This window comes from Tenrec ecaudatus, chromosome 17 (genome assembly GCF_050624435.1).
Source record: "Tenrec ecaudatus isolate mTenEca1 chromosome 17, mTenEca1.hap1, whole genome shotgun sequence".
In the NCBI taxonomy this organism is placed as follows: Eukaryota; Metazoa; Chordata; class Mammalia; order Afrosoricida; family Tenrecidae; genus Tenrec; species Tenrec ecaudatus.
The window spans coordinates 7,508,202-7,533,614 of NC_134546.1; the positions used below are offsets into that span (position 1 = coordinate 7,508,202).

The 25,413-nt window shown below is 46.0% G+C and overlaps 1 protein-coding gene across 2 annotated transcripts in view; it reads left to right on the top strand.

Annotated features, from left to right (window-relative positions):
- The first annotated feature begins 11,747 nt into the window (after positions 1–11,747).
- Positions 11,748–25,413, top strand: part of SANBR (SANT and BTB domain regulator of CSR) — a 56,253-nt gene continuing 42,587 nt past the window's right edge. For both annotated transcript variants that reach the window (XM_075535211.1, XM_075535210.1), the window contains exons 1-3: positions 11,748–11,887; positions 20,114–20,175; positions 20,487–20,645. In XM_075535211.1, coding sequence (XP_075391326.1) covers positions 20,496–20,645 — 150 coding nt within the window. In that variant the 5' untranslated portion in view covers positions 11,748–11,887; positions 20,114–20,175; positions 20,487–20,495. The remainder of the gene's footprint in view (positions 11,888–20,113; positions 20,176–20,486; positions 20,646–25,413) is intronic.

Below are 25,413 nucleotides of genomic sequence, written 5' to 3' on the forward strand. Positions count from 1 at the left end.
AGCATTGTGAAGGAGGCAGTCCTAATGTAATAGAGCCTGTAGCCCTGATACCAGCTCCGCTACTAGTAAAGGGGCTGAAATGCAGCTTTTCTGACAGATTGTTTCTATTTCCTCTAAGGGATCATAGAACATTTTATCCCTCAATATGACAAGTTTTCAACCTGAATCAAATCAGAATATATAAAAGGTCTACTTTATATTCCTTCAGCCAAGACTCCAGTTCTTTGAATCTACAGTTGATGACTTAATCAGTTTTGACTCATACATTTTAATCTTTTCTTTCTACACTTGTGTAATTACCTTTTAAAATTTCACACTTAGGCTGTTCTTTCAATATTGAAAATTTCTTGTGTTGGTCATACAGTTCATTTAGATTTTACTACTTAAACAAAATAAAATACCCAATGACTACTTAGAATATAGTAATGCTATTTAATTTTTTTTTGCTTAGTAATGATTTTAAACAGTTTAAATGTCAATACATGAATAACTCTTTGGCACTGAATTTATTCTGATTCTATAGGAAAGTAGACATGCTTCACGGAGTATCCAGGGGTGTCATCTTTACATAAAATGTCCTAATGGTGCAGTGGATACGCATTCAATCCAAGGGGTGGTGACTCCAACCCCCCCCAGTGTCTCCAGGAGGAAGCTGTGCAGTCTGTAAAGACTGTAGTTTGGGCAGCCGTGTGAGTGAGCCCCTGTGAGTTGGAATCACCACCGTGGCCCTGTGTTTTCATGTCTAGACTCTTTGCAGAAGCAGATAGCCAGCCACATGTCTCTCATGCAGGGTAACTTGGGTTCCAACCACTGACCTTCGAGGTCCAGCCCAGTACGTAATGGCTGCGCCTCCAGGACTCCTTCATGCACTGGCTCTTTCCCCACAAGTGTGTACAATCCCTAGACTCGAGCTGATCCTACTGCAGGGTAACTCAGTCCTAGTAGAGGTATACAAGCAGCCGTTTACAGATAATGCTGAAAACGTTGGATTATTTGATAAAGATTATTACTTCGTATGTTTATATGTTTTTCTGTTCACCAAAAAGTAATTCTAGTTCAGACTAAGACATAGAAGGAACTAGATAGATACCCAGCATAGAATAAATTCTCTCTCTCTCTCTCACACACACACAAAGAATAAATTCACTAAAATCTTCTTAAACCATTTCTTCAAATAACATTATAATAAATGACATATTTAAAAGACAGATATTGACCCTATACAGAGAAAAGAATTATAAGATGGTTAAGTTTATTTCACTTAAGCTTATTTTTCTAACAGGCCTCAAGCTGAGGAAGGATGTCATTTTCCATTTGTGTCCTAAGAGTCTATTTAATGTATTGAAATGTTGTTCTTTAAACGGGTTTTTGATAAGCAGTCACTTGGTGTTGACCCGTCTAACTTGACTGCTGGAAATGAAGTAGGAGCCCAGTGTTGAGCCAAGCACTGCTTAGGCTAGAAAGGTCAGTCCTCGGCCTGGTGCCTGTGCCTCCTAATACACGAATGTGGAGAGGAGAGAAGGAATCACAAAATCAAGTCCCCTTTTCTTGCAGTGTCTACGTAATTAATGTACACATCCTCTGACTGCTGTCTGTGTGTGAACACCCTTCCCTTGAAAATCGAGGGCAAGAAGCAGCAGAGACATTTAGTAGCCATTTCTTAACATGACAGTTTCACTGTGTTTTTGAGACAAGATCTTCAAGGCCCCATGCTGTCTTTTTAGAAACTTAAGAGTGCTACTTCACAGAAACACTAACTGAAACTCAAACTTGTTCAATCAGAATTACACATCCTAACTTACAATAAAGCAGATGTCGCTTCCTTACTCTTTATGGTTGTATTTTATCAATTTAGAAGAAGGTACATGAGCTCTACATGTTTCCATTTCAACATAGATAGATACTTGATTTAGTCTATCAATATTGTCATATATTAAATCCAGCTCTGTCCTTTCTTTACCTTGTGCGTACACTAATGGAAAAAGGAACAACTTGAATGCAGTTAAATTTCTTTTAATAGATTGTCACCTAACTTTTCCAAACAAATAAAAATAAGTTAAACCTTGTTAACTTTTTTTAGATATTAACTATTTTACAGGATTCAAATTAATAGAACAAGTCTGTGTTTTTCTTCAGATCATCGTGCATATTTACTGCACACTAACGTCTTTCATTTATGATTTAAAGAAAACTATTAGATTTACACTATGTAAATTTTACATAGAAGGGGAGTTAAATCAAAGTAAGACCACAGTCTAGGTTTTGTAGAACCTAGATTGTACCGAGACACCACCATTTAGATGATAAGATTTCAGTCTAATTGTCTTTTCTTTCCACATGGGTAACATTAAAGATTAACTGTTTAAATCTGCTTCACCTGAGTCTTCACGTGAGAAATTCCAGTCGTATTCTGCAAATACTGTGAGTTTGGTTCCAGACCATCACAATGAAGTGGGTGTCATGAATGTTTGGGTTTCACAGTGCATGTAAGTTACCAGTTGTACTATATCTTAGAAGGAGACCCTATAAGGCAGGATTCTGAAGCTATAAATATGTGTACCCATAAATGAGTATGGAATGTAATTACATGTTTTTAAAGGTAGCCTGAGGAACCCTGGGTGTTCAGAATCGGTGCTGTGCCGCTGTCTGATGAGGTGTCTCAGAAGAAGGTAACTTGTATTGAAGCACTGGCCCATTCTCTGGCTTCACGCTCACTGAGAATTCCCAAGAGCCTTTTCTCAGGAAGTCACCGAGGGAATCTCAGGAAACCAGATCAACCACAGAGAGTCTCCTCACTGTGGCAGCTGTGACAGCTATGAGACTCGTTAGCTGCCTGATGAGACTTTCCTGCTGAAATCCCACGCTGGCCGTCCTCCAGCTCTCAGCAGTGAGAGCAGTGTGAGCCAGGGAACACAGATAGGTAGGCCAAGCTGACCCAGTCATTGTCAATGTCAGGTTAAAAATGATACGGCAACAGAGGCAGCACGTTGAAGACGGCCGTCAGTATGGCTCAAGTCAATTCCGAGGCGGGGGGGATTTCTTTCCCCACCTCCCAAGAATGCCTATGACCTTTCTTCTTTCCATAGTCTACACCTGTCTCTCAGTTTACACCCCTGTAGAAATGGCGGAGGCACAGGCTGTTCACTGATGGGATTCCTGCTCTCCATTCCGATCCAGCACGCCTCAGGTCGGGCCACGGCTCATGTGTCAGTGGAGGTATTAAGAGCTGTGATGATGCTGAACGGGTTTCAGGGGGAGCTTCCAGGTGAACACAAACTAGGAAGAGCGGTCTGGCAAGCCAGAGATCACAATGGCTCCGTCATAGCCCTTCGCAGAGGCATGATCACTGCTTGCCTGGGTTATTGTAATAGACTCGTCTGCTGCTTCCCCTGTCTCACCATGCGCAGTCTGTGGTCGGGACAGGAACACTGATCCTGTTCCATCTCAGCCCTCCTCGGCCGAAAGCCTTCAGTGGCCTGTTTGATTCAGTGAAAACTCAGCCTTCAAATGTCCACCTCGTGTTAAGCCATGCTTGCTGTGACTTGAGTCTTCCAGGCATACTTCCGCCCTGAGACCTTTTGCACCTACCTTGTCTTGTGGGCACATTTTTCTCCCAGACACCCTGTTGGCTCACTTCTGTACCTCTTTCTGGTTGTGCTTCAAATACGTCCTCACATCCTGCTTAAGTCTCCCTGTCAGACCACAGCCCACCCTTCTCCCTCTGCGCGCCTTTCTCCTTCTTTCTGGCTTCCCTTTGTAGTGTGTCTTGCTTTGTCTCCCGCATCTGCGGCACTTGAATCAGTGCCTGGACTACTTTAGACACCCATTTTAAATGGAGAGAATGAGGGGTTAAGTCATAGCAGTTCTCTTCCCATTAACGCCAAAAGGCTTCGTTCTGGAAAGAGAACATTGCTGTCACTATGAAATTAGCACGAACAAGGATGAGTGCCATCAGCACAATGAAAAATCACAGCTTCAATTAGCAGCGACACCTACAGTCTGCACGGCTTGCCGCAACACTCAAACTCGTGTGCCGGGGTCAGGTTTTATTGGCTCAACTTTCGGTAGACTCAATAACTTGAGATGAAAATACGTGTGTGAGTAGACTCCACCTGTGCCCCTGATTGTGTCCCTTGGTTCGTTGTAAACTTCTGTGATCTGTTCACAACCCAGTACACTAAGGGAGTCTTCATGTAAAGCCAACACGATAGGCTTCATTTGGGAAATGAGTCCCAGGCAAAAGACTACAAGTCATTGAGACAGCATGATTAGACCCGCGTCTTCAGGTAACTTCATGTAATTCATTCTGTTTGTAATGCAGTTGTTTCCCGATCTGTGGATTCCTCTACTCAGTCCTGGAAAATGCACAGCCCTGTCTTCTGTCTGTTCTCTGAACGGTTCAAATCCAACCACTTCAACTATCCTAACTCGAAACCTAACCCTAAATTTAACCCTAACCCTACCCCAGCAACCCTAACACTAAAACCCTGACCCTAACCACCCTAAAACTATCCCTAAGCCTAAGCTTAACCCTAACACTAAACCTAACCCTAACACCCCCCCAAGAAAAACAGCTTAGACTTCAATCTGCTCCCACCAGCACCAACACACACACACACACACACACCTCTTTCCTAGTTTCCATCTCTGTGCAGCAGTCTGGATATTTTCCCCTCACTACTTCACTCTCCAGCCAAGTCTCATTAGTTAACTCATCCACTGAGCTTTCTTTAAATCTTAGTTTTATTTTCATTCCAATCATTATAAGTCACTAAGCTCAAGTAATTATATCTAGGAGTTCTGTTTATTTTTCAATCTGCCTGATCATTGCAGCTAGTTCATTGTGCCTGAAGCTTTTGAAGTTACGGTTCTAAAAATTCCAGTGTCTATGACAATCCCAGAGTGAAAGCATTTGCTGTTTCTGCTGCCTCACACATAGTGTCTGACCTTTACACCCTCGAGCTGGTCTTTATGGTCTATAATCATTTTCAATCCGCAGAAGCTTGACTGCGACTTTGAGGAGGCGGGGTAGTAAGGGGTATGATTATTCTAGATCTCTTTAGACCTCCCATAACGGCCTTGAAACCAAGATCAGCTTCCACACTCTGCTTTCGGACCCAAAGCCCATTATCCTAATGCTGTGGGCACCCACCTTCAGGGTCTCACCCCTTGCCTGCAGTTTGCCCCACCTCCTCCCTGTGAGCCCTGCCCCCTTTGATCGGTTCCCCCTTTCTCCCCCTGAAGGGATCACCTGTCCTGGGTTCCCTGTGTATCCAGTTCCTATCTGTACCAGTGTACATCCTCTGGTCTAGCCAGATTTGTAAGGTAGAACTGGGGTCATGATAGTGGGGGGAGGAAGCATTAAAGAATGAGAGGAAAGTTGTGTTTTATGGGTGCCATACTGTACCCTAGCTGGCTCATCCCTTCCTTGTGACCCATTTTTTTTTTTTAGGAGAACTTGGTACGTTTTAACCCTTTCTTTACACGTTGTCTAGACCACTTTTAATTAGAAAACTAGAAAGTTAGTTACTGCCACAAGAGGACACTGGGCGTTGGCACGTGTGCCAGTTAACCACAGAGCCAGCCCTGCTTTGCGGGGAGGGGGTCTGAATGCACTGCTGGGGTCTCCCCTCACACTCACTGGAATCGTCGTGGCAGATTTTAGTCCACAGGTCGCTTTTGGTGGGCCCAGAGTGGGTGTTCAGGCTGGGGGTCGTTGACCAGTGCTATGGGGACTGGATGACTTGGTCAGTTTGGGTGGCTGGCTTCCAGTTTTCAGTGCTAATTACGGGCAGGCAGACCCACCCCTTCTCAGCTATGTTCGGGTGGTCTTTGTTTTAAAGGTGATCTTTGGTGGTCTGAAGGGGTACTCTGCTGGAAAGTTGATTTCAATTCTGAAGGCCCCCTTAACATATGGAGGGATGTTAGGAGCAATACACCCTTGCCAAGCCAATAAACTAGCGTCATCAACCTGGATGTTACAGAAGTTTTTCATTTCACATCTGCAGATTTCTGCAAGCTCCTTCATCAACCTCCTGTTGGCCACCATCCTGCATCTGGTGCTGCTGCTGTCCCAGAATGCATCACCTCCTTGTGACCCTTCTGTGAGGGGATGTTCTAATGTCTACAGAAGGGCTTTGGGTCTCCACTCCAACCCCCTCATTTGAATCAACATGATTGTTTTCAGTCTTCTGATGCCTGATACCTGATCCTGTTGACAGCTCATACCCACACAGGCCTGTGTGCTTCTTCCATGTGGGCTTTGTTGCTTCCTTGCTAGGTGGCCACTTGTTTAACTTCAAGCCTTTAAGACCTCAGACACTATATCTTCTAATAGCTGGACACCATCTGCTTCCTTCACCACATTTGTATATGCACCCATTTTAACTTCAGCGATCTTGTTGGGAAGGTGCACATCATGGAATGTCAGGTTATTCGAACAAAATGTTCTTGCATTGAGGGAGGACTTGAATAGAGACCCGATATCCGTCTGCTACCTTAATACTTAACATATAAATATATCTACATAGACCTATATCCCTATAATTATATTAATGTATTTATATATACATGCCTATATTTGTGCCTCTATAAATGTCTTTTGCCTCCTAGTTATTTTCTCTCCTTTTATTTTCCTCCTGTCCCACTATCGTTTTCGACCTTCATTCGGCTCTAGTAATCCCTCTCAGCTACATTGCACTTGATCAAACCCCACCAGGCATTCTATGCCCTCCCCACCATCAATTTTAAATCTCTTGTTCCACCCATTCGCTCGTGTGAAAGGTGATGCGCACTTTGAGCCAAGTTATCAGGATACAGTTGTGCACCAGGAGCTATCTCTAATGATGACTTGCTTACGGGGATTAAAGGACAAGGGACCTTTAGGAAGAGGGCAATTCTAGTGTCCAGTCTATTAGGAAATTGGGGATTTCTCTCCATTTTTAGCACACAGTCCCTAAGTGGCAGTAGGGTAAGGATTTACTTTAGGTCAAGTTAACTTGGCCTCTGACCTTGGTTCCTGAGAGAGAACTGAATTCATGGGATTTCCTCAGCTGCACATTGAGATGCCTTCGTTAATTAAAGGAGCCTCTTGGCATAGTGGACACATCCATGTTGGGCTGCAATTCGCGAGATCAGCCGTTCAAGACGACCAGCCACTCCGAGGGAGAAAGATGGGCTTTCTACAGGCTCAGAAACGCAGAAACGAACGTCTCAGGGAAGCGCTCCCCTGTCCTGCAGGGTCACTAAATCGGCATCCACTCAATGGCAGTGAGTTTTGGTTTTTATTACCTAAATGATTCCTTAAGGTGTGTGCGATGGATGTGGGCAGGTCTGATCAGAAAGACCACTAGGCTGACCTCAGGGGAGGAAGGAGAGCGAATCCCATCACCTACGACTGCTTAAGGGAACGCATAAAAACGCAGGTTACAGACGCTCTAGGGACTATCCTCCTTTGGGTCCTGCAAGAACTGGACTGAGAATCCCCCTAGAAGGGCCTCGTAATTTGTAATCACTTTCCATGAGCTCTGAGTTTTTCCAATGAATTCTGAAACACCAGAAAGGGCAGTGGGAGTCAATAGATTAGAAGGGAAGGAGCCAAGAGAAAAACCCCGGAGCTGGCAGGTGGCCTGCTGAATGGGGTAACGGGGAAACTTCAAGTGAGAGTCAACAGGGCAGAAGTCAGGGTGACGTAAGTCCTTCAAACTTGTGGCTGATGTCTGTCTGTCGTCTGTCTGTCTGCCTGAAGGATGATGTTCTTCTAACTTGTGAGATCTGACCTGCCTTGAACTGAACGGAGAAATGGAAACTTGATTTGATATTTAGCTTCTCGGCAGATAAGCGTCCAGAGGTGCCTCGGAAGAAAGGCTTGTTGATCTTCCTTCGGAAGAGCAAAGCTATGGGAAACCCTGTGGAGCACTCAGGGTCGCCCTGGTCACCTGAAGTCAGAACTGACTCAACAGTAACCCCCCACACCCCCACCCCACCAGCCCAGCACAGTTACTGAGGGCTGCCGGGATGAGCGGTGGTTGACTTGCAGACTGAGCACTCGCCGCCTCAATGTAAGTGGGTATTAGAAACGAGCCAGGGGATAAGTGGAGAGCAAATGTTTCGAGGATGAGGGCAACGAATGTATAGATGTGCTTGACACGATGGATGGATGGATGGATGAGTTGTATGAGTCCCCAGTAAAATGATTCAAAAACAAAAGAGCCCTGCCTTCCCCACTCCACCCCCCACTTGCTGGTAATCAAAAAGAAAGAAAGCCCTCTGCTGGGACCCAGTGACTGTGAGAGACACTTTGGGGAAAGGGAAATGAACACCGTCTCCCACACCTGTGTGATTTCTTACAGCCCTTAAAGCAGATGAAAGAAATGCGCTTATCGATCCTTACATTGTACTTATTCGCAGTCACCTTTGCTATTGCCGTTTGATACAAATTGTTACCTTGGGAGGAGGGGAAAAATGAGGAGCTAATGCCAGGGGCTTAGGTGGAGAGCAAATGTTTTGAGAACGATGAGGGCAATGAATGTACAAATGTGCTTTACACAATTGATGTATGTATGGACTGTGATGAGTTGTATGAGCCCCTAATAAAACGCTTTTTTTTTTAATGTTGCCTGTTGGGAAGAAAAACACGTTTCATTCCAAGTCATGTGTTCCAGAAACATTTGGTGGCAGTGGCTGGGGTCTTTAAGAAGATTTACATTTCTTTGTGTTGTCTTCCACCCATAACGATTTTTCCATGTTTTGTTTCGATGGTTCCTTTCTAGTTTCACATTGCACTGTTTTGAAAAGCATGTGTTCTCATGAACTTGATAATGGAACATATAGTCCTTGAGATTTGGCTGTGGTACAGAAAGGAGTTGACCAATAGCCCCTTGCCCTATTTTTTATTTAAAAGCAGAACTTCTATGTTTGAATCGGCAGTGCGGCTGCTCAAATGTTGTTGTTGTTGTTGTTAGGTGCTGCGGAGTCAGTTCCGACATGACACACTGCCTGCTCCTGCACCAGCCTTACTATGTTGGTATGGGTAAAATAGAAAAACAAATCCACAGAAACTCATATATATATAGGAGAGAGTTTTATACAAAGGGTAAGTGTACATTCAGAAAGCATCCCAATCCTGTCCAGCCGAAGACCATAAGTCCAACTTAGCTCATATGACCAACACCGATCTACAAAGTCCTCCTCAAACTCACAAAACACACAATGACGCCGAATGCAGGAGGATCACAGGCCAGTGGGTAGAAAGTCTTTGTATCCAGTGGTGGTGTAAGCATCTCAGCGCTGCCAGGGGTCTTCCACGTGGCTTCTCAAGCACCCAGGGCTACATCAGGGTTAAGTCCACATGGCTTCTCCTCAGCGATGTCTTGCAGGAAGTAAACCTTGCCAGCTGAGGCAGAGAACTAGCTAAGGCAGCTACACACTGGTCCAGCCATCAGAGAGCAAGAGACCAGAGAAGTAGAAAGGTGAGACTCAGCCATTTTTCTCTCCACCCTTCAGTTAACCCCACGTGTTTATCGGCCAGGTGGGCACAATAAACCCTAATTAGCACTCTCACAATATGCTGTAGCCAGTGGTTACAGCCACTGTGTCATTCAATCTCCCCAAGGGCCTTTCTCTTTCTCACTGTCCCTCTACTTTACCAAGCGCGATGTCTTCCAGACTGGACATTTCCCAGACTCCTCCTTTGTGGTTAAGTGGCAGCCAGTGGAATGTGAGTGAAAGTGGTGTGGGCGACTCTTGAATCAAGTACTTTTAAAAAAGTACTGGGTATGCATTCCCCTGGCCATGCCTCCCACCCTTCCCGGGCACAGACGTAAGAGCTCTGCAGCGGCTTAAGATGAAGGTTGGGTGTCCAGAAAGGCACAGCATCCCTGATAACCCCAGACCACCCACCTCTGTTGTGTATTTTTGAGTAGGGATATGCTTTTGAGCACTGCATTTGGATCTCCCAAGCCCTGGTGACACTGTGGGTGAAGCACTGGTCCAATAACAGGAGTTTAAACCCACCAGCTGTTCCTGCCCGGCAGTAGAAAGATGAGGCTTTCTGCCCCTATAACGATGTACAGGGTCACTTTTGAGTCAGTATTGATTCCATGCCAGGGAGTTCTTCCTTCGTGGTTGTTTGGTTTTCGAAGCCTAGTGGCATAGTGGTTAAGTACGTGGCTGCTAATCAAAGGTCGGTGGTTCAAACCCACTAGCTTATTCTGCACGAGAAAGATGTGCCAGTCTGCTTCCACGAAAGACAGCCTTGGAAAGGGAAGCAGCTCTCATCTGTGCAGTCAGGTTGCTATGAGTCCGAATTAACTTTTCCAGCAACTTACCAAACCCAAATCCACTGCCATCATGTCGAGTGCAAATTATAACCACCCTAAGTGCAGGGTTTCTGAAACGGGCCTTCTCTGTGAATAGACAACCTCTTCTTTCTTCCCGGGAGCAAGCAGCTTGTGGGTTTGAACCACCAACCTTGCAGTTAGCTGCTAAATGCCTAAACTACAGTGACACTGAGGATCCTTTAAATCAGCATAGTCTGCATCCAAACCAATCCAGGAACCAATGAGCTTATGAAGACAAAAGTGTTAGCCTTGGTGAGAAAAAGGGAGAAATGAATGGATCTACTTGCTTAAAAAAGTAAAAAACAGCCACTGAAAACCCTATGAAGTTCTACTCTGACACATATGGGTTGGCCAATGTCAGAGTTGACTGTATGGGAACTGGGTTTAAACTACTACAGTGTGTGTGGGGGGGGGGGGATCTATACAGTAATAAAGCATTTTCTTCCATGTAATAGTTTGTCTAGGGCTTCTTAGGCATTCGGCTTCACTAGGTAACCCAGGGCCCACATCCCGTCCTGGTTACTGAGTCCCCTTCCTGCGTTATTCCTGACCTCTGGGTGTAAGTTGGCTCCCCACAGTTGGCTCCCCACAGCTGCGTTCCAGCCTGCATGAAAGGGGAGGAGGACGCAGGGGCCCCACCGCTTTTAATGTCTCTGTGGAACAAACAGCTCAACATTGGCAGAAAGTCACAGTTGATACACTCAGAGCAGACCTGACGTCCTGTATGCGAATCACTGATTAATCTATATTTCATCATCCGGTCTCACTTAGTAGCTCTTCACTGAGAATGGGACTTCCGTTTGTCCTTCCTGATCCTAATATTTAACTTTGGTGTCCAATATAGACACGTCTCATGCGGACATTTGAAACGCGTACCCGACAAAAATGCGCTTTATACGTCTTCACTAGGATTCCAGTAGAATACTCACAATAACACACATGCTCAGCTACTTAATATCAGAAAACTGAATGTGTAACCCAGAGCTGTTGGCATTTTTAAAGAGATGCTGCATCCTGGGAGAGGCCGCTCACTGTCCTGCAGATCGGACCAGTTCCCGTCCTCCCTAAGCAGGTGCGCCGCCTCCATTCCTTATCCCAGTTCTTTTGTCTCCTCCACACCCCTCTTTCTTCCGGACTCGCAGTTGGTCACTTAGGATCCGGCTCCACGGAGCTCGTTGCTAAGAGACTGAGCGCTGGGAGGGTGGGGACGCTGCACTGCGACAAGCCCGCGGGTGGAGGCGAGGGCCGGGGCGGGGCGGGGCCGCCGCCCGCCGCAGCGACTGGTCCGCCTCCCACCCGGCCGGCGGGGCTCGTCGCTCATTGGCTCCGCCCCTGAGCAGCTGGCCCGCGATTGGCTGGTGGGTTGGGCCCCGCGGCGCCCGGCCGCCGCCTGCGTGCCAGCGGAGCGTGAACGCGGCGGGGCGGCGTGGGAGGGCGGCGCGGCCCGGGAGCGGGCCGGCTGGCGGGAGGCTCCGGGCGCGAGTGCGGACGGCGCCGGCCGCAGCAGGTGACGGAGGCACAGTGAGGGCCGCCGCGGCCCAGAGGAGGTGAGCGGGGAGTCGGAGGCGCTCGGGTGCCCGCCGCCGGGTGAGGAGTGCGGCTCGGGGCGAACCGACTCGCGGCCCGCCGGACCCCGCCGCCCTCCGTCCCCCCACAGGCTGCCGGGGTCGCGCTCTCTCAGACGCCCGCGATCGCCTACGCGCAGCCCGCCCCGCGCCGCGCCCCGTCGGTTCCGCCCGCGCCCCAATGGGGCGCCCCAGCGTCCGTCGCCGGCCGCACCCCCGCCGGTGCCGGCCCGCAGCTCCGCCAGCCTCGCCCGCTGCTCGCGGCTCCGCGCCGGCGCCTTTGTCCGTCCCTCCATCCGCCCCGCGCCCCGGGAGATCGCGCCCCTGCGCGAGGGTGTGTGTGGGGGGCTGCAAGGTCTCGGGGTGCAGAGAGCCTCCAGGCCCAGGGCTGAAGGGCTGTGGTGCACTTGACCATCACAGCCTAGGGTCTCAGGTCTCCTTTGTGATGCGGAAGCTGGGCGGAGGCTTCTCGGAGGCTTCTCCCGGGTCCGGGATCCTGCCAGAGGATCGACCGGCCCCATGGGGTACCCGCTCTTCCCACCTGGGCACTCCCTGCCCATGGAGCCCTTAGGGAGGGAGGGCGAGAAAGGGAATCAGATGCCCGCCCTGAACCTCTGGTGAGGGAATAATTCGGGTGGACACTTAATGCGTGTAAATCAACCAAGATTATGGGAACGGAAGAGGGGACCCGCGCCGTTTTCAAAGCGCGTAATCCATTAAACACAAGTTATATTCCTGGTAATACACGTTTGACATTAAACTTTAATACGTTTGATATTTTGCAACGAATGGGAATGGATTTGGGATGAGTGTGGTCCGACTTAGCGCCCCACTTTTTGTTGTTAACACAGTTTTGCTGTTGTTTTTGTGAAGCGTGCACTTTTTCCTAGTAGGTGCACTGTGAGAGCCATTTCGAGAGTGTATGTTTTAAGGAATATATGAGCAAAGCTCCACCCTTTGAACTTGTCATTGAGACTTTAAAGGACGCTTTCTTGGACAGACATTTAACGGAAATGAACACTAGGTAATCGCCCCTTGTACCTTATGATTCAGCTGTGTAGGAATATGCCAACAAAAATGGCTTTTATAAAGTAGGAATTATAGAATGTATTTTGATATCAGCTATACTGAATATTTTAAAAGAGAAATTAAGTTCTATTTATAAAACAACTTTTCAGGGAGAGTAACTACTACTTGTGGTATTCAACCAAGTATTATATATGTGTACATCTCGATTTATGTAAATCATATCTACTTGAAAACCAAAAAAAAACCGTTTTCATAAAACACCCCACTGTTTTCTTCATTAAAAGTCCAAAACAAACAAAAAAAAGTCCAAAACAGGGTGTGTGGACTTTTAATGGAAAAAAAAAGAAAAGTCCAAAACAAAAAGTTTTATTTCACACATAAGAAAATGCTTTTACATCCAGATCTTGTATTTCTAAATATATATTTTATAAATGAGTAGTAGATCTGAAATGTCAGCTTCAGAACTTAAAGTGCACCTGACCCCCAAGCCGAAGTATTTTCATTTGCCTCCTTTGAATGCAAACCTGGACAGTGAACAAGGACGACTAAAGAGGAATCGATGCCTTTGGGTGATGGTGTTGGAGAATTTTGAATAAGCCCTGAACTCACAGAAAACAAACAACTCTGTCTTGCAAGAACAGTCTGAATGCTTCTTAGAAGCAACAGGGCAACAGTTCAGTTCATGGGATTTGAGGAGGGCCCAGTTCATGGGATTTGAGTCAGTCCCTGGAGAAGGACATCCTGTGTGATAGAGGGCAGCAAAAAGAGGAAGGCCTTAGTGAGAGCAGCTGACCCCATGGGCTGCAGCCTAATGACATTTGTGAGGACAGTGCAGGACTGGGCATTGTTGCATTCCTTTGTACAGAGGGTCGATTTGAGCGTGAACTGACTCAGCAGCACCCAACAACATACATGCTGTGCGGTGTTTGATAGGGACAGTATCTTCCGTTACCCAAGAGACGCCAGCCCGTTGTGAGACTCCAGGAATATTTTTGAAATTTTAAATGACTCTTGTTGGAAGTGAAGAAAAACCAACACCAGGCTCCTTGCTCTGGATTCCATTTGGACTGTTTTCTGCTCTCAAACAAATGTTAATGAAAGACCTGAGCCACGGAGACCCTGCAGGACACACTAGAACCACCCCGTGAACCGCTGGACTGCACCCCAAGCTGTCTGGTATGAAAGCAACGCAAGGGGGGGGTGGGCAATGAGCTTTTCCAGTCTGGAGCTTACTGCAGATTCTAGCAAACTCATAGCATGACCCCATCTTCTGGGTGCACAAATTAGGCGTTTAAATATTTAAATGAGTTGTGGTTCCTGGTTTGGGATGGGTTCCAAAGTATACATTCGGAATCTCTTTAGCAAACCTTTCAGGGGTTTCTGTGCGCTGGCCGCTTTTCAGGGCATCAAAGGTAGAGGACAGCACAGCTCATCGGGTGAGCCCACAGTCCAGGTTTGAAAGGAAAACGAACCGAATCACCAAGTCCTTCCAAACCTCTCCAATTTCCTTCCGACCCGAAAATGTGCGTGAGCCTCACTTGGGAATGGACTCTCATTTTTTTTCACCTGACTTTGAGATTATCAGTTTTTGAAAAAGACATGGAGTTCTCTAACATCTGTTCTCTACTAGGCTGGAGACAGCATTTTTTATTAATTTAATTTAATCATTTTATTGAGGGCTCGTACAACTCTTACCACAATCCATACATTCATCCAATATGTTGAGCACATTTGTACATTTGTTGTCATCATCATTTTCAAAACATTTGCTTTCTACTAGAGCCCTTGATATTAGCTCCTCATTTTCCCCCTTCCTCCCCATTTCCCCTCCCTCATGAACCCTTGATAATTTATAAATTATTATTTTGTCATATCTTACACTGTCCGACGTCTCCCTTCACTCACTTTGCTACTGTATGTCCCCCAGTGAGGAGGATATATGTGGATTCTTGTAATTGTTTACCCCTTTCTACCTCACCCTCCCTCTACCATCCTGGTTATCGCCACTCTCACCACTGGTTCTGAAGGGATCATCTGTCCTGGATTTCCTGTGTTTCCAGTTCCTATCTGTACCAGTGTACATCCTCTGGTCTAGTCAGATTTGTAAGGTAGAATGGGATCATGATAGTGGGGGAAGAAGCATTTAAGAACTAGAGGAAAGTTGTATGTTTCATCATCTCCTTCCAAAGACCCTTCTGTAAGGGGATGTCCAATTGCCTACAGATGGGCTTTGGGTCTCCACTCTTCACTCCCCCTCATTTACATTGACACCTTGTGGTCACACAGGCTGGTGGACTTTGTTGCTTCTGATCTAGATGGCCGCTTGTTTATCTTCAACCCTTTAAGATCCCAGATGCTGTCTCTTTTGATAGCCGAGCACCATCAGCTTTCTTCACCACATTTGCTTATGCACACATTTGTTGGAGACAGCATTTTACAGTTATTAAACAACTAATTCTTAGAATAGCTCTGTGCCAGTAACGGTGGTGAGTATAAATAGCTCAGTGGGTCTAAGTGGTGGTGGAGCTATACCATTGTCTTTTTTTTTTTTTTAATTAAGGAGTCCTGTGGCTCAGTGGATTGAGAGTTGGGTTGTTCACCTCATGGTTGAGGATTCAAACCCGCCAGCTGTTCCTTGGGACACAGCTGTGCGTTTCCCTGCCAGTGAACGTGCTCTGTCCTCGGGGGGGTTGCTGCACATCAGCATCACGTGATGGTGGTGACTTCCTTATCACTGGGGCAACTGCAGCCTTAGGAGGAACCCAGATGAAGAGCTGACATGGCTCTCGGCTGGGAATGTTGCCAGCTCTCCTGCTGTCCATATCATTTATGTATTTTTTGTCTTTTTAATTTTTAAAAATGTTAACAAGAGTGTTGCTCTCTAGAGGATAGCTTTCTTTTTTTTTTTTTTAACATTTTATTAAGGACTCATACAACTCTTATCACAATCCATACATACATCAATTGTATAAAGTACATCTGTACATTCTTTGCCTTCATTTTCAAAGCAAGTTTTCTTTTCTTGAACATACATGTGCTTATTTTTTAATTTAGTATCAACAGGTTTTTGACGTAATTCACACATACAATGTAATAGTTTCAACATAGTAGAAAGAGTTGCGCAGTCTTCACTCCAGTCAATTTTAGAATATTTTCGTGTACTCGTTACTACGTCTCGTTTGTCTTTCTGAGTCTGCATAATCTGAGAATCATGTATTTTGTCCCAGTGTGGGATGCTAATACTGTTATTAAAAACATGGAGTTCTGGTGGAGTAGTGGTTATACATTGGTCTGCTAACTGGGTGGCTAGCCACAAGGTCAGCAGTTTGAAACCACCAGTCACTCTGAAGGAGCAAGACAGTGGTTTTCTACTACCATAAAGAGTTACAGTCCCGGAAACTCACAGGGGCAGTTCTACCCTGTCCTATAGAGTCCTATGAGTCAGAACATTCTTGGCGGCAGTGAGATTTACCAGTAGCTCTTTCCATATACCCTCCCTATTGTATGAACCAGCTACCTCTGTCTTTGCTTTGCAGGTGAGGAAACTGAGGCACAGAGAGAAAATCATCAAAACAAGTTAATATAGGAGATGGTACAACTGGGATTCTCCCCCAGCCCCAGGCAGGCTGACTCCAGAGCCCACCCCCTGAACCGCTGTGCCAACCTGGCCCATCCAAAAGGTGCCTCTTGCTAGGAAGCTCTGATTTTCGAGTATAGACCTTTTCCTTTGTTTCCTTTGCTTGTTCACACAGAACGTGTAGGTGAACTTCATGTCTGCCACCTGACGTCCCGTCCCAGCCACTCATGTGAACACTTGCGTTGTGCTAATCATAGTTAGGGGTCAGTGATAATTGGGTGGTGTAGTTCTCGCCTTCCTTGCAGGATACCCGGTTTGCTTCCTGGCTGACATGCCTCAGGCACGGCCTCACTCAGCTTTCCACGAGGATGCCGAGCAGATTTCAGGGGTGCTGCCTGGCTGAGCTGGACTAGGAGACCCCTGAAAATTTCAGCCCGTGAAAGCCCTGTGGGTCACAATGGCCCAATCCTGTTGTGTGTGGGGTCACCATGATTCAGGGCCACCAGCGGTGACATCGACAACTTTTGAGCTGCTCCTGTGCTCTGACCCCACAGTGAGAGGTATCTGAAATATCTGACGCCCTTGCCAGCCGCTCCGGGGAGGGAGACAGTATTTTGTGCTGCATCCCCTTTGTGAGGGCCTGCCATCGTCTCCAGAACCTTCACAGAAGAATCTGTTTGCTCTCTCTGCTCTGAGTTACCTTCAGTGGGCTTTATTGCCACTGTTCGCCAAGTTAGGTAACTGGCAAACCCGCCCAGAGCTCCAGGCTCCTGTATGTGGGGCTTTTTTCCCTCACTGGACCGGGATGTCAGAACATCTCTGCTTTGTACTTCCTGCCTTAGAATAGCCCTTGGTTTTCCATCACCGTGGCCTGTAGTTGGAGATCCCGTTCCCAACCCCAAAGTCCAAGTCAGTTAAATCACACATACAAATGACTACCTACAAACCTGTCATTTTTTCCCATTGGTAAATCCACGCTCTGACTTTGTGTGCAGTGCCCTGCGCCTAGGAAGAGCTCAGTCACTGTCTCCTATCCATGCATATCAAAAGGCTCCGAGAACTCTTTAAGAATGGACAGGCTATGGGGGAAGCCAGCCTTCAGAACTAATCATGGGTTCGGTAGGGGCAATTGTACGGTTAAGATATATAAAGTCATAGAGAAATGGGAGAGAGTAAAATAAAGAATTCAGAGACATTTCATGGTAGCATGCTCACCTCAGCTCCTCTTGGGGGTGCACGTGGAGGTGGGAGACGAGAGGGCAGGAGAGAGCTCTCGTCAGGTGTTATTTCTGAACAAAGCTTATATATCTTTGGGGGCATGCAAGCCCCCTGATTACAGATAACGACCTATGTCATGTAGGGGGTTGTGACATAGGCAATACAAGCAGCAGGAGGGGGATGACCTAGGGGTGTACACGCAATAGCAAAGGGAGAGAATAGGGATACATATGTGACACGATGGGCGGACCCTAGACTCAACATAGTGGCCTAATCTTAGTCACCCTTGAGTGGTCCAGGCTTGCTTTCAGGCTCTCCTTCAAGGGAACAGCATCAGAAGGGAGTGGGCCCTACTCAGAGTGAGTCAGGCTATCCAGTCTGGTTGCTCTAGAGGGCTGATACCTTTAAGGAGCATAACCTCCGGCCTGCTTTCATTGACCAAGTGTACAGTCATTTACCATGAGTAGCAAGCAGCGTCTTGGGTTTGGCATGTATTTGGGGGAGACAACTTGGGAGAAATCTTTCTGTTTCCTGCAACAGGCAGCTCCTTGTTTTCTAATTCCACAAGCTCCCCACCCCACACACAGAAACTTTGAAACTGTCCTTGAATCATAAACCAAACCAAACTCACTGCCATTGAGTTCATTCTGACTCGTAGAAACCCTATAGGCCAGAGTAGAATTGCCCCTGGGGGTTTCTGAGACTGTATAGCTTTACAGGAGTAGAAAGTTTCATCTTTCTCCCTGGAGTGGCTGAGCGGTGGTTGTGAACTGCTGACCATGCAGTTAGCAGCTCAACACAAACCCCACGATGCCACTCCTAATTTCAAATGCCGTAGGCTTTTGTCATTCCCAGCCTGCGGGCTCCTCCGTAGCAACACGTCTTGTGTGTAATGGAAAGAGCATGGATTTGGAAGCCCGTTTTACGTGCTTTGATTCCTTGGCTAGCTTCTTATTAGTTCCGTGGCCTTTGTACAAGTTACCTAATTCCGCTGAACCTCAGTTGTGTCGTTTTGTAAATTTGGGGAGGGGAAGACTCTTATCTTCTGTGGCGAACATGAATTGCAGTGATCTGTGAAGGACCTAGCGCAGTGACTGTGTCCTGGAAGCGACAGTAGAGAGCAGCTATTCACTAGCTGTCCCCCTCTGCGGCTCTCTGCATATTACATGACAATTCTCTGTTAGCATTTCTCACCAGACCGGGAACTCCCTGAGTGTGGGAAACCAAGGACCTTCACGCTCATAACTGAGAGTCTGGAAGGCCGACTCTGGTGGAGGAAGGCCTTCACACTGTGGGAGAGAGCTGACTCCCAGTCCCACGCTCCTGACTCCACATCTTCCCCACACTATCCCCCTCCCCGCCCCCGTAGTGCTGCTTTAAAGGTGCCTCTTACAAGTACTTGGCTGCTCTCTATGTACCTACTGAAGGCTACCTAGCTATAAGAACAAAGAAGTTAAGTTCTGTTCTCCCCGCTCAAAGGGCAGTCGACTCCCCTCTGCCTGCCCCAATATTGGTCTTGTGTCACTCCCCAGGGAGCTCAGGGACAGCTAGCGTTAAGACACTGCCTCTTGTTACGTAGGTGATTGAAGGGACTTGCATGCCCCAAGACTGTTTAATCCTGTTGGAGGATACATCAGCCCTCGTTCTCCTGATTCCTGACTTCTGGGAGGGTGAGCCCTTGCACGCTTTGTCTGTCTCTGTATTTTCCCTCCCTGGCTCAGCCGCTCCTCGGGACCCTTGCAATCTTGAGGCTGGACCTCACAGTTGAGACCAAGCCCCAAGCCCCACTTTATTTGCACATGCCCGTTGTTTTGGACTCACCCCATATTTGTCTAACTGAATCCATTGTAAAGGCACCCTCGACTCAGAAGAGCCACTGCCCATGCCCGGGAAGGACTGCTGGACTGAACTGGAGGGAGCGAGGGACGGGGAGAAACTGGAGGGGCCTGCGTCCTGCAGGGGTGGATGTGGAAGGCCCAGGATCTAGGAGGGGTTCCTGCCCCTTGGCTTTGCGTGCGCGCGCGTGTGTGTGTCCGTGTATCCCCGCGCGCTAAACATTGTCAGCCAACTGTCACACTTCTTTTCTCTTCTTCCAACCCTGTCACATTTCTTTTGAAGATGAAGGAAAGTTCTTTGCGGAAGAACACTTGCTTCGGACATGTGAAAATAACACCCATTCCAGTTGCCTTGTAGCCTTCCATCACGTTGATCTCCTAACCCATGGTGCAGAAACGGTGCTGCCGCCCTCACATGTCACACTGCCGGCGTGGAGGCCTCTTCTGGTCACCTCTGTGCGACTTGAGTGTGCTCCGACCCGTCACCCAGAAACAAATCAAGGGAAGTTACAATTCTTTTTAAACCAGCTGTGTTTGCTTTCTTCACAGCCTAATCTCACCATCCACGAATTGCTGAGCAGACACGCTTAAGGATTGCCTTTTTAAGAAAGGTAAATTGTATGCTTTATGAACATTTTTGAATCTACGGTGGTTAGCCATATCCCATCACCTAAATTTTACCGCTAATATTTTTTATTATAGATTTTAGCACGTATTTCCTTCTCCTTTGTTCTTTCAATTCATCAGTAAATGCTCCTGTATTTAAAGAGACTTGGGCTATATAGTGTGTTCTTTTTAAGGGAAATTTATTTTTACTTTTACATAGTACTAGATAATTAGCAAGATTGACATAACTGATCTACAAGGTTCTGAAAATCATTTGGACTCTAGGTGTAAATCTGTTTGTTCTCTCTTTGTCCAGGTCTGAAAGATGAGTCGTGGATACCCAGAGAACAACAATTTCTTGAACAATAACAACCAAATGGTGTTGGACATGATCCTTTATCCGCTAATTGGAGTCCCTCAGACCATCAACTGGGAAACCGTAGCAAGGCTGGTGCCTGGATTAACACCCAAAGAGGTAAACAAAATTGCAAAACTAAACTAATCGCCATGCCGGGGGACTGTTCTGACTCCTAGCGACCCTGACCTTGGAGGGCAGACTGGAAATGCCCCTGTGGGTTTCCGAGACTATGCATCTTCATGGAAGGACAAAACTTCATCTTTCTTTCTTGAAGTAGCTGGTGGTTTTGAACATCTGACCTTGTGGTTACCAGCCCCACTTGTAACCCGCTAGACCACCTCCCCCATCTCCTAAAAAAATTTTTTTTTAATCAATGAAGTGATCAATTTTAGAAAGCAACTGAGAGATAACAAAGTGTATATGTTTTACATATCCGTATGAATGTATAACTATCATGTACATATGTATGATTTGGCCAAATGCATACTAAATTATATATTAACACATGATATGTTTGAAATTCAGCCACATCTTACTTGTTTCAAAGAAAAAACAAGCTCCCGGCCATCAGGTCCGTTCTGATTCACAGTGATCCCCTAGGATGGTCGAACTGCCCTGTAGGTTTGGGAGGCTAGAAGTCTTGATGACAGCAGAATAGCCTCATCTTTCTCTGGAGGAGCAGCTGGTAGGTTTGAACCACCAAACTTGTGGTTAGCAGCCTAACGTGTAACCTACTATGCCTTCATTCAACACTGAAAATTCACTCATATCTTAATTTAAGCAACTGAAGTATTCCTGTAAAATTATGGCTAGGTGAAATTTTACGAATCAAGTTACCTGCTAAATGCTCAGTGCTACATTTCTTGACCTCAGTGTCTGAGGAGAAACTCCCTGCCATCGAGTCGATGCTGACTCATAGCAACCCTATAGGACAGGGCAGAGTGCTCATTTGCGCTTCCGAGACGGTAACCGCCGTGGGGAATGGAAAGCCCGCCTTTCTCCCACGGAGCGCTAGTGGTTTTGAACTGCCCAGCTCGCAGCCAGCGCATCACCAGGGCTCACACCTGAGTGTGAGAACAAAGACTGACCCCCACAATTTGACTTGAATTATGCAAGTAACATGCACTAACCACACATGATATCAACATAACTCTCATGACTATAAGCCAAGTCTATAGCCTATAGACAAAAGTGAAAATTAAAAGCTTACATAGAAACGCCCATTCAGTGTACTGAGAGATAATGTTTTGCTGATTACAACGTGCATTTTCTTTGGTCTGTGGAGGCAAATTCAGCCTGTACTGCCATGTGCGTTTCAGCCTTAATTTTTCCACTGCTTTCCTTTCCTTAGCCCTTTCATGGCCCACGGGGCATATAAAACCCACTTCTCTCTTCCACCTTTGGAGTTTCTTGGGCTGCTGCTTCCCCACCACAGTGCATGCAGCTGTCTAACTGTTCAAAACAGTAAATGGGCATGTGCTGCTAGTTGCTGTTCTTACAGGGTGTTTTATGAAATGATGCATCCTGGAGGTGTGATTTTTTTTATAAGACTTTTCTCTCTTTTAGCTTTTTTTTTTACTGGGAGATAAGCTTTGTAAGTATATTTCTGGGTCCTGTGTATTATTTTTGAAAATTTCCTTTTCACAATGATCTCATGTTCACACAAATAGCACATTTCAGGAGCCCTAACTGGTGTGTGCCTGTCAAGGGAGCTAGAAAACAGTGTCACGTCCAGAGGGACACAGGCGTCCCACGAATGCTACCAACCCCCCAAGTCCAGAGTGATGCATGTGTCCCATATAATTTTGCCCCCCACGTCCAGAATGTAACAAATGGGACCATCGTCACCCTCCCCCAGAGTGCAGAGGGACTCCGGGGTGGGTGTTTCAGGTGCCATCGAGTCAATCATGACCCCAGCGGCCGTGTGCACCACAGAATGAAATTGCACAGTCCTGCGCCCTCCTCACTGCTGTTCCTGTGCCGGAGCCCTTGGCTGCAGCCACGATGTCCATCCATCTCGCTACAGGCCTTCCTCCTCTTTGCTGCTCCTCCACCCCACCAAGCGTGATGTCCTCCTCCCCATATGTGTTAGGCCAGGTAGACTAGAGAAACCGACCCAGGGAGACTCATGTATAAGAAAGAGCTTTATATACAAGAGCAACTGTACATTAAGAAAACATTCCAGCCCAGCCCAGATGAAGTCCATAAGTCCAATATTAATTAGCCCATATGTCTGATACCATTCTATAAAGTCCTTGTCTGACTCACGAAACACATGCAAAGATGCCAACTGCAGGAAAATCACAGGCCAGTGGGTGGGAAGTCTTGTAAAAGGCCAGTGACATTGTAAGCATCTCAGTGCTGGCAGGAGTCTCCACGTGTTTTCTCCAGGTCCAGGGTTCTGGCTGCATCAGGGTAGGTCCATGGGGCTTCTCCTCAGGATGTTTTGCAGAGAGTCAGCCTTGTCAGTCTAGAGTCTCCAAGAAGTGAGCTGAGAGAGAGAAGTGCCTCCCGCCTCCAAGGAGGAAATACAGGATTTCCCAGAATTCTCAAGAGCAGGCCACGCCCACACAGGCCTAATTGGCTATGACCTGATTGACAGACTAGACTCCACCCCTTCACTCTTAATCCTTTCAAGTGCCAAATTGACACCAGATGATGTAACTACCAGACCATATTATCTTCCTACCCCATGTGTGTCTGGTTTATTTCACTTTGAGTGCCCTCATGCCATGTTGTGTGTCAAGTTTCTGTGTCTTGTATTCAGTGTGTTTATTTGGTTTATACATTTTACTTATCTGTTCTGCTGACAGTTATTTGGGTTGTTCCCATCTGTGGGCTATTGTAAGAGTGCTATGAACATTGTTTACAAGAAGGCCAATGTTTGACTCTCTGTGTTTGTGTCTTTTGGACGCTGTGAGTGAGAAGACAACTTGAAGTTTAGCTTTTGGAGGAACCACCATACTGTTTGCCAGAGTAGTGGCATCTTGTCATGTTTCTACCCCTTTCTCCACTTCGTCCCTGAGGTGTATTGGATTTTTTTTATTGATAACCAACCATATTAGTAAGTGTGAAGTGATATATCATTTTGGTTCTGATCTGCATTTTCCTATTGACTGATGAAATTGAGGCATCTTTTCATGTGCTTTAAAAATTGTTATTATTTTGCTGCTATTTAACAGTTGTATTGACATATAACTTGTGTACCATACAATTCAATGGTTTGAATTTATTCAAAAGGGTTATGCATTCACGGGTTTTTTTCCCCCAAAATCTTTTTTTCCCTGTCAATAATAACAGCCACCTTGGCTCTCTTTTGGTTATTCTTTTGTGGAATATACTTTTCATCCTTTCAATTTGAACATCCTCCTGGCTTTGTATCTGAGGAGAATTCTTTGTCGGGCACATACAGATGCACCATACTCTTTCACCCAGTCTGCCAAGCTCTCCTTGTTAGTGGGAGAGTTTGAGCCAATCTCATCAAAAATAATTACTAATAACGAAGGATTTACTTCCACCATCTAGCTATTTGTTTTATGTGTCTGACCTTTATATGTAGCAACTGAGCACTTAAGCACCGCACACCCAGAGTGCCTACAGTCCTCTATTACTGTTTTAATTTTCATTCAGTTGAGTTTTTTTAGTGTACTGTTTCAATTGTGTTATTTCTTTTTTATACTTTTAAAAGTTATTTTCATTGTAGTTACCTTGGAGATGACATGTAACACCTTAAATTTATAACCATCTTCATTTGAATAATATAAACTTAGTGAGAATGGTGTATATACAAATAGTAAATACAAAGGGGCTTCAAAAAGTTCCTGGAAAAATGGAATTAAGCAGTCATCTAAGTGAGGTATCAGCTACATCCACACGGAAGCAGCACACCAGCCTGTACCATTTAAAGAATAAAAAGACTAGAGGAGGGAGTAGTATTAGAACTTAAATTCTGAGCTCCTAGTTTGCAGAAGACTGTAGATGACAGTCAAAGCGCTAAATCAGCAGTTCTCAACCTGTGGGTCGTGACCCCTTTGGGGGTCGAATGGCCCTTTCACAGGGGTTGCCCGATTCATCACAGTAGCAAAATTGCAGTTATGAAGTAGCAGTGAAATGATTTTATGGTTGGGGGCATTCAAAGGTGGCAGCCTTAGGAAGTTGAGAACCACTGCTCTAAATGCATCTGCAGCGCCCCCACGTGCATGGAGTGCGGTGAAGCATCCTCTCTGACCACGGACCAGGGATGTGACTAGCCTCACTAACCGGTAGAGGGCAGTGATGCAGATGTAGTTAGCTTAGAAGGTAACACGTGATCATTTGTTCCCCCTTTACCCGTTTTAAATTTCTTCTAGTTTTTCTTCTACTTTATTTTTTTGAAGTTTTTCTATTTTATTTTGTTGTTATTGGAGATTTTTTGGTTTGTTTGTTTTGTTTTTTGCTTTGATGTGTGTGTGTGTGTGTGTGTGTGTGTGTGTGTGTGTGTGTGTGTGTTCCTTTATTTGAAATCCAGGACAGATGAATCTATAGAGACCGTAACTACATTAATAGTTTCTTAGGATTATGACAAGAGAGGTTAAGAGGAAATGGAGAACTAGCAATAATGAGTACAAGAAAGAAAAACGTTTTAAAATTGTGATGATGATGGCATAACTCTCTTTACGTGTTTAAACTATTGAATTGCATGATGACTGAATTAGCCAAAGAAACTTAAAAAAAAAAACAACTTTTTTTAAGGTTTTGAAAGAACTGTCTACCCTGTCCTGTACAGTCACTATGAGTTGCTATTAACTCGATGGCAATGGGCTTGGTTTGCTCTCGTGGGTTTGTAGAAAGAATTGCAAGCCAAAGAATTTTTGAGACTGTAAATCTTTCTAGGAGCCGAGAGCCC